At 39.9% G+C, this 13,192-nt stretch overlaps 1 protein-coding gene across 10 annotated transcripts in view; it reads left to right on the top strand.

Annotated features, from left to right (window-relative positions):
• The window catches only part of GLCE (glucuronic acid epimerase), a 97,036-nt gene extending 84,807 nt beyond the window's left edge, over positions 1–12,229 (top strand). For all 10 annotated transcript variants that reach the window (XM_054041938.1, XM_054041935.1, XM_054041939.1 and 7 more), the window contains 3 exons: positions 1,452–2,047; positions 6,603–6,848; positions 10,897–12,229. In XM_054041938.1, coding sequence (XP_053897913.1) covers positions 1,465–2,047; positions 6,603–6,848; positions 10,897–11,921 — 1,854 coding nt within the window. In that variant the 5' untranslated portion in view covers positions 1,452–1,464 and the 3' untranslated portion in view covers positions 11,922–12,229. The remainder of the gene's footprint in view (positions 1–1,451; positions 2,048–6,602; positions 6,849–10,896) is intronic.
• The last annotated feature ends 963 nt before the right edge of the window (positions 12,230–13,192 follow it).

Raw genomic sequence — 13,192 nt, 5'->3', positions numbered from 1 at the left:
TTTGTGCAAGAAATCTGTCCCAAAAACACTTCTGTTGGGAGTTTGTAGCCCCCTGGGATGTTCTCCCATTTTCCCATTTCTGTTCCTACTTTAGAGAGGCCTCTAATTCCCTGGCTTCTTTCCCAGCCTGAGATCTGGCTGTAGTTAGCACTATCTAGTCCAGTTGCCTGCCTGCTCCAGTAATAAACTGTGACTTTAAAAAGTGTATTTGAAGAGTTGAAACTTAAAAAATTGATCTAGGTTTGAATGTCAAGGTCCACACGGCGCAAATGTTGTATATTTCCAGTTCTTTTAAATCCGCTCGCTTTTTTTATTGGTCTAAACACTTAAAGTACTTTTTTTTTAAGCATTAGCTGCTAACATCTCAAAAGCGTCTCTGTTTGAAGAAAGCAATGATTGAGATTTAATCTTTGAAATGAGGCAGTTTAAAATGATCAGCAATGACTTTAGATAAACATTTTACTCACTCTTCTCCAAATACACATAAGCCAACAGGTGTGCCAGCCTGTCACAGAACTCCAAACCACAAAGAGTTCTTTAAAAACACCAATTAAGAACATCTTTCAGTGGCATCTCAGTTCAACAAAAGCAAAGCACATCCAAGTTTAGAGCTCAGTCTTTTCATTTGTCAGAAATTTATGATTTATAGGTAGTATTATGTGCATCATTAGCGTTTAACCAATTACTGTTCTATTACCTGTCTGAGCTTTCCGCTCCGACTCCCTCTTCTTTCTGGAGTTGGAGCAGAAATGATTCATCATGTCTCACTGGGTAGCGGTGTACTTTGTTTGACTTGTCTGTGTGCGCTGCGGAGTGGATTACTGTGATTAGTGCGCTTTTGCAGCTCTAATTGCCTGCTGCTGACCATTTCGTTGCTAGATTTATGACTTTTTACTTGAAAAAATATACTGTGGCTCTAAAGCTTACTGCCAGTTGTGGTGTGTCCTGCTCATGCTGCACAACAAATTTGTGTTGATAAATGCCTTTCTGTTATAGTCCAAAGTTGGTGATGTGAGCTACCAATCGGTTTGTTGGGATGGAGGTGACCGAGAGGGATCCTGGGGGATACCCCACTATATGCTGCTCCTAATTCAGTCATGTCTGCGCACAACCCCGCTGCATGAAAGCCCTCGGTCACGCTTCCCTCTGTTTGAGCGCTTCACGCATCTCCCTCCGGATACTATTGTTAAAGAATCCATGTGTCGGACAGAGAGCTTGCTAGCGAATCACGGAAGGTGTTACTGCCCACCTCCCCTGTACCCCCTCCCACCGGAGCCAGGGTGAGGTTGAATCCAAACTGACACCTTTCCCCCCTCTCTCCCCCACATGTTGGTGCACTGCCCTGTCACCAGCTCTATCGCTGTTGACTGAAGCAAAAGCAAAAACCGTCCATTCCCCTGTTTTAATCTGCTTCACATTTATACTTGAGAACATCTCCTTTTATTTTGTAGGTATGGTGTGAATATGCGTTGCTTGGCAGCTCGGGTCAACTATAAGACTTTGATCATCATCTGCGCGCTCTTCACTCTGGTCACAGTCCTGCTGTGGAATAGATGCTCCAGTGATAAAACTACTCAGTTTCCCCGAAACCTGAACAATGGCTTCCGAGTAGACGGATTGGAAAAACGAACAGCTGCATCTGAAAGTAACAACTATGTAAACAACCTAGCCAAGCAGCAGAGCGAGGAGGCGTCCCCCCAAGAGCAACAGAAAGCACCCCCTGTTGTTGGAGGGTTCAATAGCAATGGAAACAAAATTTTGGGACTTAAATATGAAGAAATTGACTGTCTGATCAATGATGAGCATACAATTAAAGGGAGGAGAGAGGGCAACGAGGTCTTTCTGCCCTTCAGTTGGGTGGAGAAATACTTTGAGGTTTATGGGAAAATTGCTCAGTATGATGGCTATGACAGATTTGAGTTCTCTCATAGCTACTCCAAAGTATATGCACAGAGAGCACCTTACCACCCCGATGGAGTCTTCATGTCCTTTGAGGGCTACAATGTAGAAGTTCGAGATAGAGTGAAGTGCATAAGTGGTGTTGAAGGTAGGTGGGGAATGTATTTTACAACTGAATGAAATGCATCTGAAAATTGGCTCTCCTAATTTGATATTCAAGATGTTTGTTTTCATTTTCTCAGCCTCCCTAAGAAAGAATGGGGATGTGAGTCATGAGTGACATCCAAGTTTATTCTAGTCTGTCCCTTACTATTCCTCTAGTGTCGTCCTGACATCTCTAATCTTGGTTTACAGCAGACACCTGCAGTGCTAGAAAGTACTCTTATGCTTTACTAGCACCCATGGAGAGAGATGACAAACCATACAGCAGAGCTCTGCAGACCATACAATACCCGATGGCTAAACCGTCTATTGTATTTTCTTTTTTATGTTGTATTTAACAAGATTATGAATTTTATGTGTTTGGGTTTATAAATGTCTGAGCTAGCACAATAATGTAAGCTTCTGCTTTGGAACATTTTTAGAGCAAAACAAGAAATGTGTACAAGCAGAAAACAGTGCAGAATTAGATTCTTCCAGATCTAGGTTGGCCCAGCACAGGTTGTATGCAACAAGGTAACAGAGTCACTGCGATTTCTGAAGGCCGGAGAAGAGTATTTTTTCAAGTGTGTACTATGAGAGTTCATGCTTTTCTGTGTAATTACAGGAGAGATTTTGAAGAATGGTGTGAGTTGAATGGGAAGGCATTTAAGCCATTAAAGCATTATCTCGTAAGACTCTGAATAAAATTACAGTACAGTAGAACTTTTCTAATTTGCTGAGCCACTCAATCGATAATTCGTACACAAACAGCTCTCATTCCATTTCATAGGAAAGATTTAATAGCAGAAAACTCCAGTGAGATCTCCTAACTAAGAATTAATTTTACAAAACGTACTATAGCAAACTTACTGGCATACTGTCACATACTATAAATAACTAAAACTAAACTGCACTTGTGAAATAAATGAACAAAGTGCATAATGTGGTGTTGTATTCCTGAGCTTTTCCTAACGATAATTAACTTACTAGTTGGAAAACTCAGTAATTTGTAATGTCATTTGTGATGTTTCACTGTATGCTAGTATCAGCTCTAACTTCCAGGGTAGGGTCATTTCTAAACCCCTGCACGTCAGTAGATTGGTTTGTTTTAAAAGATGCACAGGAGTGAATGAACCATGTCTGAATTAATCGTGATACCATGTACTATGATCCTTCCAGGTTATATTATCACATTCCTACTAATTTAGGTATCAGCCAAGCAAATACTATTATATCTTTTCAGTCAATATATTAAATTATTTTAGTCTCTGGCATATATTTTGAAAAAAATATAAGATGCCCTATCAAAACACATTTCTAAAAACTATTATTTTTAGTGGAGATGGTGTTAAAATATCACTTCAAGACTATTGAATTCAATTCTTTAAATTAGTGTTCTTTTCCGGTGTCCCATAACTGCCATTTTGGATTCACTGTAGCTGCTTTTAAAAAAAATCATCTTATCTTAATGTTGGACGTTTGCCAGGTGACATCTTAGCTCTAATATCTCACAATGCAGTGGTACTCTCCTCCTGTCTTTTAAACTGCCACCTTGCTTTGGAATGAGATGGAAAGAGAGGGGGGACATCTGGAGCTGTTCTTGTGCCCTACAAGAAAGGTGTTTTATTAATTCTACTAATGCCAATTCAGTTGGGTTGCAAGGTGGCCTAGCTCTGAATGTAGACTTTTTTCCCCCCTAGGGGCTTGTCTGTATATTTCAAACATTGCTGTGGCACAGCTGTTGTGTTGCAGCAGTACTGCTGTGGTGCTTCAGTGTAGACACCATCTATGCTGACAAGAGAGGTTCTCCCATTGGCATAGGTAATCCACCTCCTCAAGAGGTGGTGGCTAGGTCAATGGAAGAAGTCTTCCGTCCACCACACACTGTCTACACTAGGGTTAGGCTGGCATAGCTCCATGGCATAGCGCACCCCTGAGAGACGTAGCTCTGCCGATGTAAGTTCTGAGCATAGACCAGCCCTAAGATGCCTGACTATAATTCGTCTCTGATTGGAGGGGAAAGGGAGAGTGCATGTTGCTGAGTCTTGTGACTCTCCCAAAATTACAAATAAATTAGAGACCCAGTAAGCAGCGCACATGCGCAAAGAGGGGAATTTTTAATGAAACACACTATTGATTAGAAAGTCTGATGTAGAATATCATTTAGAAAGTCTGGTTATCGACATCAGACTTTCTAATCGATAGTCTGTTTCATTAAAAATTCCCCTCTTTGCGCATACGTGGTGCTCAATGTGCTATCAGTCTTGGATGTTAAATGTAGACTGTATCTGGAAGATCACTGCAGTTGGTCACTTTGCAGTACTGCTGACTTTTAGGCTGAAAAGCAAAGTGAACCGCAATATAAAACCAGGCAGGACAAGTCCTGCAGCATCTCAACTTGCAAAATATGTAGGCTCCACGCCGATCTGGAATATGTCTAGCTGCTGTATATTTCAACCACACATTTCTATGAATGAATTTAATCAACGTGTCAAGTGTCATTTACCTATAAATTTGGCTTTCTGCATTATGCCATTTAGAGCTGTTGTCTTGCAATGCGGTGCCAAGATCCCTAATGTAGTTAGGGAAATAGACTTGCTAGCATCTGGCAGACAGGTTTCCAAGGAGAAATAATGACTGTTTGTGGGGGAGAGGATGGATATCAAAGTAAAACCGTTTGAAAAGGTTTTAGGTTTCAAAGGCAAACTAATAGAACGATGTGAGATGGGAGTCTATATCGAGTAGTTCTTATATTGTCACCAGAAGAGCTCGTGTTATATTTTACCTTGTCTCTTTTGTACAAGGTAATATGTTGCCTTGTGTCCTGTGACCTGGAAAATTTAATCATGTCCTCTTCTTAAATTAACAACTACAAGTAAAGCTTTTATAGCAGATTTCATCTTATGATCCCAATACATGCACCCTTAACTGAGAACACTCAGTATTAATAAGTGAGCTAGCTTCCAGCAGTTGAGATAATACATAGTACTTAAATATTTCCCTTGATGCTTTTACTCTTCAGGCAGAAGTAGTCCATCAAGTTACTTTCAGGAACACTTATTATTCGTAACATGTATCATCTTTAATTTAATTTAATCTTTTCATTACACCAGGTTCCAGGGATTGCTAGCTTCCAAGCTGGACATTTCCAAGGGACAAAAATGGTGCAAATGCCACCGTATTTATTTTCACTTTTTAATTTTCTTCACTTTGTGCCATTCAAAGGTTTGAAGGGCTGGGATCCTTTGTTTCCTGCAGGGGATTCAAGACACTTTCCATTTTAAGATTCAGCTTTGAGACTAAGTTGGAAGACCAGTAAATCATGTTTGTTAAACTCCAGCAGGTTTTGAAAAATTTTTATCCGTGCTTCATGCTCTGTGTGCATTTCTTTTCATATTACCATTTATCCAGATATTGGCATATAAATTAAAGCCTCTTTCCATATACTAAGGCTCCACTTGCTTCCCCTGGTCAGTCAGTGATGTGATATGTTGTCTGTTATCAGTTATGGCTATGATAATGGGGGTGGTCCTTACTGAATGGACATTAATGAGTAAGTTGGACAGAAGGAAGCTGACTACAAGGGGGGGAGCTCTTTTTAAGCACATCATGGAGGTTTGGTCATGAGAGAATGTTAGAAAATGTATTGATGAATGAGGTTTCAAGAGCATTACATTACGCATTGAGCTTCAGTTATACAAATTACCAGGTTGTAGCAGGTCTCTGGGGGCCCAACTGTTAGCAGATGTAGGAGCTCTGCACAGATGTGCCAGTTAATTTTTATTGACTGATTTTGGTAGATGTGACTTTTTAATTCCACTTTGAATATAAGGGGAGGAAGTGGCTTTCTCCTCAGAGGCAACTAGGGTCTGGGATAAGGAAGCCTTTGCAGAGAAACCCTAACTTAAGGGACAAAGGTTTAGGTTGCCATGTCTTTTATTTATATGTTGAGCTAAACCTGAAGGAGAGAAGTTTAGACCAGAAAGTATGTGTAAATTCTGTAAAGAGCAGGGTGGGGGAAATCTCTGATTACACAGACATTATTTCAAGATGTATTTGTAATAGCCTTATAGTTCGGGAGCTGTAATAGTTTAGATTTGCAAGTATTGAGTAAAATTGCAGGTTCACCATGAAACAATGCTAGTAAAATTCTACTAATGTTGTTTTACATTTAATTTGCAAAGATTTATGTGGTATTAGAGGGATTTAATGGTCTCCAGAGTGGAAGGAAAAATCCATAAAAATGTTTATGTATTAAAGTATGGTATTGCAATAAGCAAGTAAATGCCCAGGTATGGTAGAACGTGGTGAGAACTTCACTTTGCCTTCTGCATCTGGTCGGTTTTGATATCAGTTTTTAGTATTTGCAGACCTTGGTAAAAGGGAGGAGAATAATTCACCTTTTTTGAACAGGGTTTCTTTGTGCCTGAGAACTAATGGTGAAAGTTACTTCTGGTAAATGGCATTTATTTATGTAAAACTGTGGGGGAGAGAAGGGAGACAGAATTCTAAACTGTATTTTAAATATTCTAACAATTATTCATGTTTTTCCTATATTACAGGTGTGCCATTATCCACACAGTGGGGACCTCAAGGCTATTTCTACCCAATCCAGATTGCACAATATGGGCTAAGTCATTATAGTAAAAATCTGACTGAGAAACCACCTCACATAGAGGTGTATGAAACAGCTGAAGACAAGGACAAAAGCAGCAGACCTGTTGATTGGACTGTACCAAAAGGCTGTTCTGTTTTAACAGTACCTGATAAATCCAGGTTCACTAATGTTAAACAGTTTGTCGCTCCAGGTGTGTTGTTGTAACTACATCACAGATAAGCCATTTGTGTTAATTTTCTGCAGATGTTACCATGGGAGTCCTTTATTAAATACATATGTCTATAACCTTGTTGACTTTTCATCTTTGAAATCTCACCTGAAAACCTGTCTTCTCCTTTGTCTGTCTCTTTTATTTTCCTTCTATATTCTCTCTCAACTTTGTAACTAACTCTAAAGTGAACAGAAGCTGTATTATAGATGAGATTTTACCACACAGATAAAGAACAGAAAAGCTCCAGATGAAATCCTATCACAGGAATAGGAGGAAGCAAATAACCTTGGAACCAGTCTGTAGAATAGGAAATGGGAGTAAAATAAATTTGCAGTCTTAGTGCTAACGAATTACAGATAGGGGGCTCCCATCAGTGTTTCCATTATCAATCCCTGTATCCAAAGATTTTTCATTAGAATGTAAATGCTTGTGTTGTGCTGAAACTTGGCATACAAGTTTTACGATATTTAGTCAGTCAATTCAGGCCTTCCTAAGCCTAAGGAAAGAGGGGAAGTTGGACTACATGTGGCTTCAGGTTTTTTAAATATTCTATTGCTCTGTAACAGTACTGCAGATTCATGCAGCAAGGGTTAATCCATAAGGTGGGTTTAGCATATCTTGTACATTAAAATAACCAACATGTTCAAAACCCTCCTGAACTGAAAGATGTACTACTGTTTAATGGAGGAAATCAAGAACGTCTAATTCTGTAACCTACCCTCTGTTCATTGTGCATGAGTTTCCGTGCACCGGATGGCCCTGGAATCTGGCCGAAGGTGTTCTGGTATTCTTACCTTGGCCCAGATCCTAAGAGGTCTAGCACAATTGCTTTATGCGCCATTGCTGGTAGAATCCGACCCTGAAACTCCAAAGTAGCTGATAATTGAAGGGTCATCTCAGCATAGGAGGATCCTCCAGTGGTGTAGTGGCTTCCTACTGCCAGTGTAAGGGAGTATGGCTGGGGAAAAGCTAGACTGAGGGCTTCCCTGGGCTCTGTGAGCCCCAGCTACATGTCAGTCCCTTGGGGGTCATGGGTGGCTGAGGTAATGTCAAATAGCCTTCAGGCTGCTCTAAGTGACACACAGCTACAACTAGCCTAGATGGGGAGCGAAAGGTTACCTTCCCAGCTGCACCGTTTGCTTGGCGGCTATAGCCAATGTTCTGAGCCTTTGTTCTTACCCAGCCCCTCTGAGTTTTCCCAGTCAGTATGTATCTAGCTGCTAAGACACCATGTGTTTACGGCTCCTTTCTCCACTCAGTGTTCTAAAATATACTTTTATTTCCTCTTGAGTTGTCATATTCTGTTTCATACTTAACAAAACAAATCATCGATGCAACAAAATGCATTATTTTATGCAACATTTTCCCCTTGTACTAAGACAGCCTCATTAGTAAGGACTGAATGTATTTTTCTTCCTAATCAATACCCATTAGAATTAATGAGTCCATTACTTAAAAAGACAATGAAGTAATTTTAGTCAGCACCTTAGGCCTGGGTCTCTAAGGAAAAAGTTGTCAGAACACTCTTGTGTCTTTGTAGTAGATAAATATAAGGAGAGGAAAGGTTATAAGATCTTTTATGTATTCTCCCCTCATCCTTTATTGATGGCAGAGTAATCTCCAGACCTTGAAGGCCACAGTACGAATCCACTCATCTTAGCTGGCCTTAAGTAATGGATTTATAGGTGCTTAATGCAGTACAAGTAATGGGCAACCTTTAGTTTTTTGGTCTTTTTTATTTGGGTCTTAACTTTTGCCTTTCTTCCCATAGCGTTTTGTATGGTAGAAAGCAAAAGGAATAAGTAGTAGTGATAGATGGGGACAGTCAACATTTTAACTTTTTTTTTTTAAAGAACTAATTTATTTTACAGAATTTTGGTGGTGGTGGTGGAGTTAGTCATTCACAGAAAGAAGAACACTAGTGTAACAAAACATGGCTATTTCTTTACTCCAAAGGCAGATGCTGAACTTCAGAGCTTAAAGGAAATCAAGCTTTATTTAAAAAAAAACCCACATACAATTCAGTCATAAAGGAGATACGGTAGAACTGAGATTGTACAATGTAGCATGTGAAACGATAGTCTTGATGCAAAGCATAATGGATTAGTTTGGTAGATGGGGAAAGCCTTGTATTCTTGAGGGAATGTGGGTCATAACTCAGTTGTTGCTCCTAGAAATATTGATGGGGTATTTCACACATCAAGGAGCACAAGCAAAGAAACAATCACCTTTCACACATGAGAATTTTATTCCATTAGAAACATTAATTGAAAATGACTGTCTTTAAACGTTTATCATACCTCTGTGCTTTCAAAACTACAAGACCTGTACAGTCTTACAAACTAATTAGCTGTTTGATCATCTACTACAGTTTTGGGGAGATTTGGTCTTGTACTTAAAAGCTAATGTGTGAAGAAACAGGGTTTCCTTATGGTGTATTGCTTTGGAACCTTATTTAATGGTTGACATATGTTAAAAAAATAAATAAATAAATAAAACCAGACAGCACTGAGTTTTGCCCTTGCAGAGGTTAATAAATTAATGTAAAGTTTCTTTGTGTTCATTTTTCCACTAAATTGATCAGTTCCCTGCTCTTGCAACTGTCAAGCAGGCAAAACCTCAGCTAATAGATTTTAATTTTAGTCCCAATGGATCTCTAACTACCTGTTGCTTTCTCAGTTCTCCAAGCTGTTTTGCTTAATGTGGCTCTAGTCTGAAGTGTGACCAAAAATGGCATAGCTGGAGCTCTTTTTTCCTTTCAATTTCAGTTTCAAATATTTTCAGTTTGCAACTAGAAAGAGTTCTTTTCCAATAAGCTCAATGGAATCTCTGTAAATCAAGCTAGGTTCTTTCCTTCTGGTGCATCGCCAGTAACAGATGTCCCGCAGGCCCAATTAGGGCCTCAGTTATGCTTGCGCAACACCCATTGCCTTCAGTAGATTTGCACAGTTAGCTGGTGGGCCCTGTGGTGGAACTTGGTGAACATCTAAGCTGATGACCGTAGAATCTGCTGTGGGGTGTTTTGCCTTTTATTTTAGCTACACAGGCAGGGGCGCTGGAACAGTTTGTACAGTGGGGGGCTGAGAGTCATTGAACCAAAGTGTAAACCCTGTATACGATGGAAACCGCTTCAAGCCGGGGGTGCGGCACCCTAGTTCCAGCACCTCTGTATACAATTTTCTGACTGGGGAATTGAAGAGAAGTGGGCAGTTAATAATCTGTTGGCACAAATCATGTCAACTGCTTTATGTGCCAAGTTCCAGAATATGGAATGCCAAATTAGTGTCAGACACCCAATTTGCGCACACACAATCGGATTTTTATTGAAAGAGGACATGCAATGTAAAGTGACTTTTTGTTCTGCTTTTCTTTCTTTGAATCATAACCAGCTGGAACAAATTGCCCATACTGTGTTACTAGAATGCCAGACCGGATTAGGATAAGATTTATTGTAGCTAGAGGGGTTTATATTTTTTGAATTGTGTTGCTTGGTTAGCTCATATTGCTGTCTACTATGGATAGCTTAATACTACCAAACATATTTCAGGTTCTCAGTGATGCAGCCCATCTACCTCTTTTCAACTCTCCCTCTCTGTCTCCTCTTATGCCAGTTGTCCTTTGCCTGAAGAGTCCATTTGGGCATCTGCATTGCATCCGGGGTGTTGATCAGCTAGCATAGATCCTGAAGAAGCAATTTGGCCAATACCTTGGCACTTCTCCTAGACAGAATGCAGTAATGCGCTAACGTAGGCTAGAGGAGGGAAATTTTCCCTTATGGTACAGGGAGTCATTCTTGACCCATTAATTGATGCTGTGTTTTTAATTTAGTAATAAGCAATAATGAACTGACACACACAATGGAAATGCAGATTTTTAGGTCAAGTGCCATTGAATTATTTCAGATTTTATCTGGCAAACCTAATTGCATGGCGTAACTTCCTTTTAAATGTTTTATTAATATACATCCTGGCAGATCATTTTTTACCCCTAACCGCTTTCTTTTGTTTGTGTGTTGTGTTTTTTCCAGAAAATACTGAAGGGGCATCTCTGCAGCTTGGGAACTCCAGAGATTTTATTATTTCTTTTGACCTCAAATTCATCACAAATGGGAGCATATCTGTGGTTCTAGAAACAACTGAGAAGAACCAGCTCTTCACCATACACTATGTCTCGAACACTCAGCTGATCGCTTTTAAAGACCGAGATATTTACTATGGCCTTGGACCTAGGACCAGTTGGAGCACAGTCACTAGAGATCTGGTAACTGACTTAAGGAAAGGAGTTGGTCTCTCCAATACAAAAGCTGTGAAGCAGACAAAAATAATGCCTAAGAAAGTGATTCGGTTGATCACAAAGGGAAAAGGCTTCATTGATAACATCACTATATCGACAACTGCCCACATGGCGGCTTTTTTTGCTGCAAGTGATTGGCTAGTGAGGAACCAGGATGAAAAAGGTGGCTGGCCAATTATGGTGACACGGAAGTTAGGGGAAGGGTTTAAATCTTTAGACCCTGGCTGGTACTCTGCCATGGCACAAGGGCAGGCCATTTCAACGTTAGTCAGGGCTTATCTGTTAACAAAAGACCACACATTCCTCAGCTCCGCTTTACAGGCCACAGCACCGTACAAGCTCCCGTCAGAGCAGCATGGAGTGAAAGCTGTCTTTATGAACAAACATGACTGGTATGAAGAGTACCCAACCTCCCCTAGCTCATTTGTTTTAAACGGTTTCATGTACTCTCTGATTGGACTGTATGACTTAAAAGAAACTGCAGGTGAGAAGCTAGGGAAAGAGGCAAAATCTCTCTATGATCGAGGAATGGAGTCCCTCAAAGCCATGCTGCCGCTCTATGATACTGGCTCAGGAACGATCTACGACCTCCGTCATTTCATGCTAGGCTCTGCTCCCAACCTGGCCCGGTGGGACTATCACACCACCCACATAAACCAACTCCAGCTATTAAGCACGATTGACGAGTCCCCAATTTTCAAAGAATTCGTCAAGAGATGGAAGAGCTACCTTAAAGGTGGCAGGGCAAAGCACAACTAGAGCTCACAACCAAAACCCCGTTTCAGCTATCTGCTGTTGACAGGAATTATTGGACTCCTTAAAGCTAAACAAAGGTACATTTTAAAAGGTTGCATACTAAGTTTTTTGTGGACTATTTCAAAGTGGTCCTCAAAACTGATCTTCAGAAAGTAATTGCATTCCAGCATGAGAATACTTCTGTCTGGGAGGTGGAATTTGAAGCAGGGGTCCAGTCAAAGGACTGAATAAAAGCTGGTACTTTATCTTGTTTACCTGCCCATAGTGTTCCATAGCGAAATTATTCGCACTGAACAAAATTGTACTCCTGAGTTTGGGGGTGGGGTGGGGTGGGGAGTTTTTTATTTTTCCTTTTTGTAGGAAAAAGATAATTTACAGAAGCCATACAGGTCTCTAAAGTCCAGCACTTGCCTGAAAAGTTAGTATGTGGCCTCTTTTAAAATGGAATTATCTGTATATATGTTGGAAACAGAATTACAGATCATGTGATGTAATGCAGTAAATGTGTATTTACTTGTAACCTGGGTAGTCGACAGTGTATCTTTTAAAAAGTGTTTCTCTAATAGTTTTTTTTTCTTGGGGGGGAAAATACACAAAATTTGTTTTAAATTCTATATATCAAGAAATATGTTGAACATATGGTTTCTTTAAAGATGTGTAAATGGAAAACACACACAGCCAGCATTCAGGCTTCTTAAGTTATGTAAGCACAACTCAAAGTGGGATTAGTTGACTGCACAAAAACTGCAAGCATACCATTTAAATTTGAATTTACAATCATATTTGAGGCTTGCTAATCAACATTCCCCCCCCCTCCCCCCCGTAGTTGGAATCTCTTGTTGTGGAATCTGATGTTTTGTACTGTATTTTCACCCACACTTGAGAGGTTTCTGTATCAATATGATTTTTTTCTGGTGATTTAATTTTTAAACTGTTTTTTAAAAAGTGGATCAAGCATTTTAATGTTAAAATTACAATCTAGGTGTCTACGCTTAGTTATACCCACAATATTGGCTTAATTTTTTGTATTCTCAGTTGCTCTGACAAGTGAGGAAGAGTACTTGTGCAATAACTGAATGTGTCGAACCCATGCATTCAGTGACATACATTATTGTTCAGAATTAACCTGACATTTCCTTTTGATATTTATAAAGTCTTTTCAGTAGCCATTGCAGTCTTTCATTTCAACATGTGTAGGGCCCTATCAGATTCACGGCCATGAAAAACGCATCGTGGACCGTGAAATCTGATCTCCCCCATGAAATCTGGCTATT

Source organism: Malaclemys terrapin, chromosome 10 (assembly GCF_027887155.1).
Source record: "Malaclemys terrapin pileata isolate rMalTer1 chromosome 10, rMalTer1.hap1, whole genome shotgun sequence".
Classification (NCBI taxonomy): domain Eukaryota; kingdom Metazoa; phylum Chordata; order Testudines; family Emydidae; genus Malaclemys; species Malaclemys terrapin.
The sequence above is the reverse complement of the archived record's forward strand: the minus strand, read 5'-3'. Positions and strand labels throughout refer to the sequence as shown.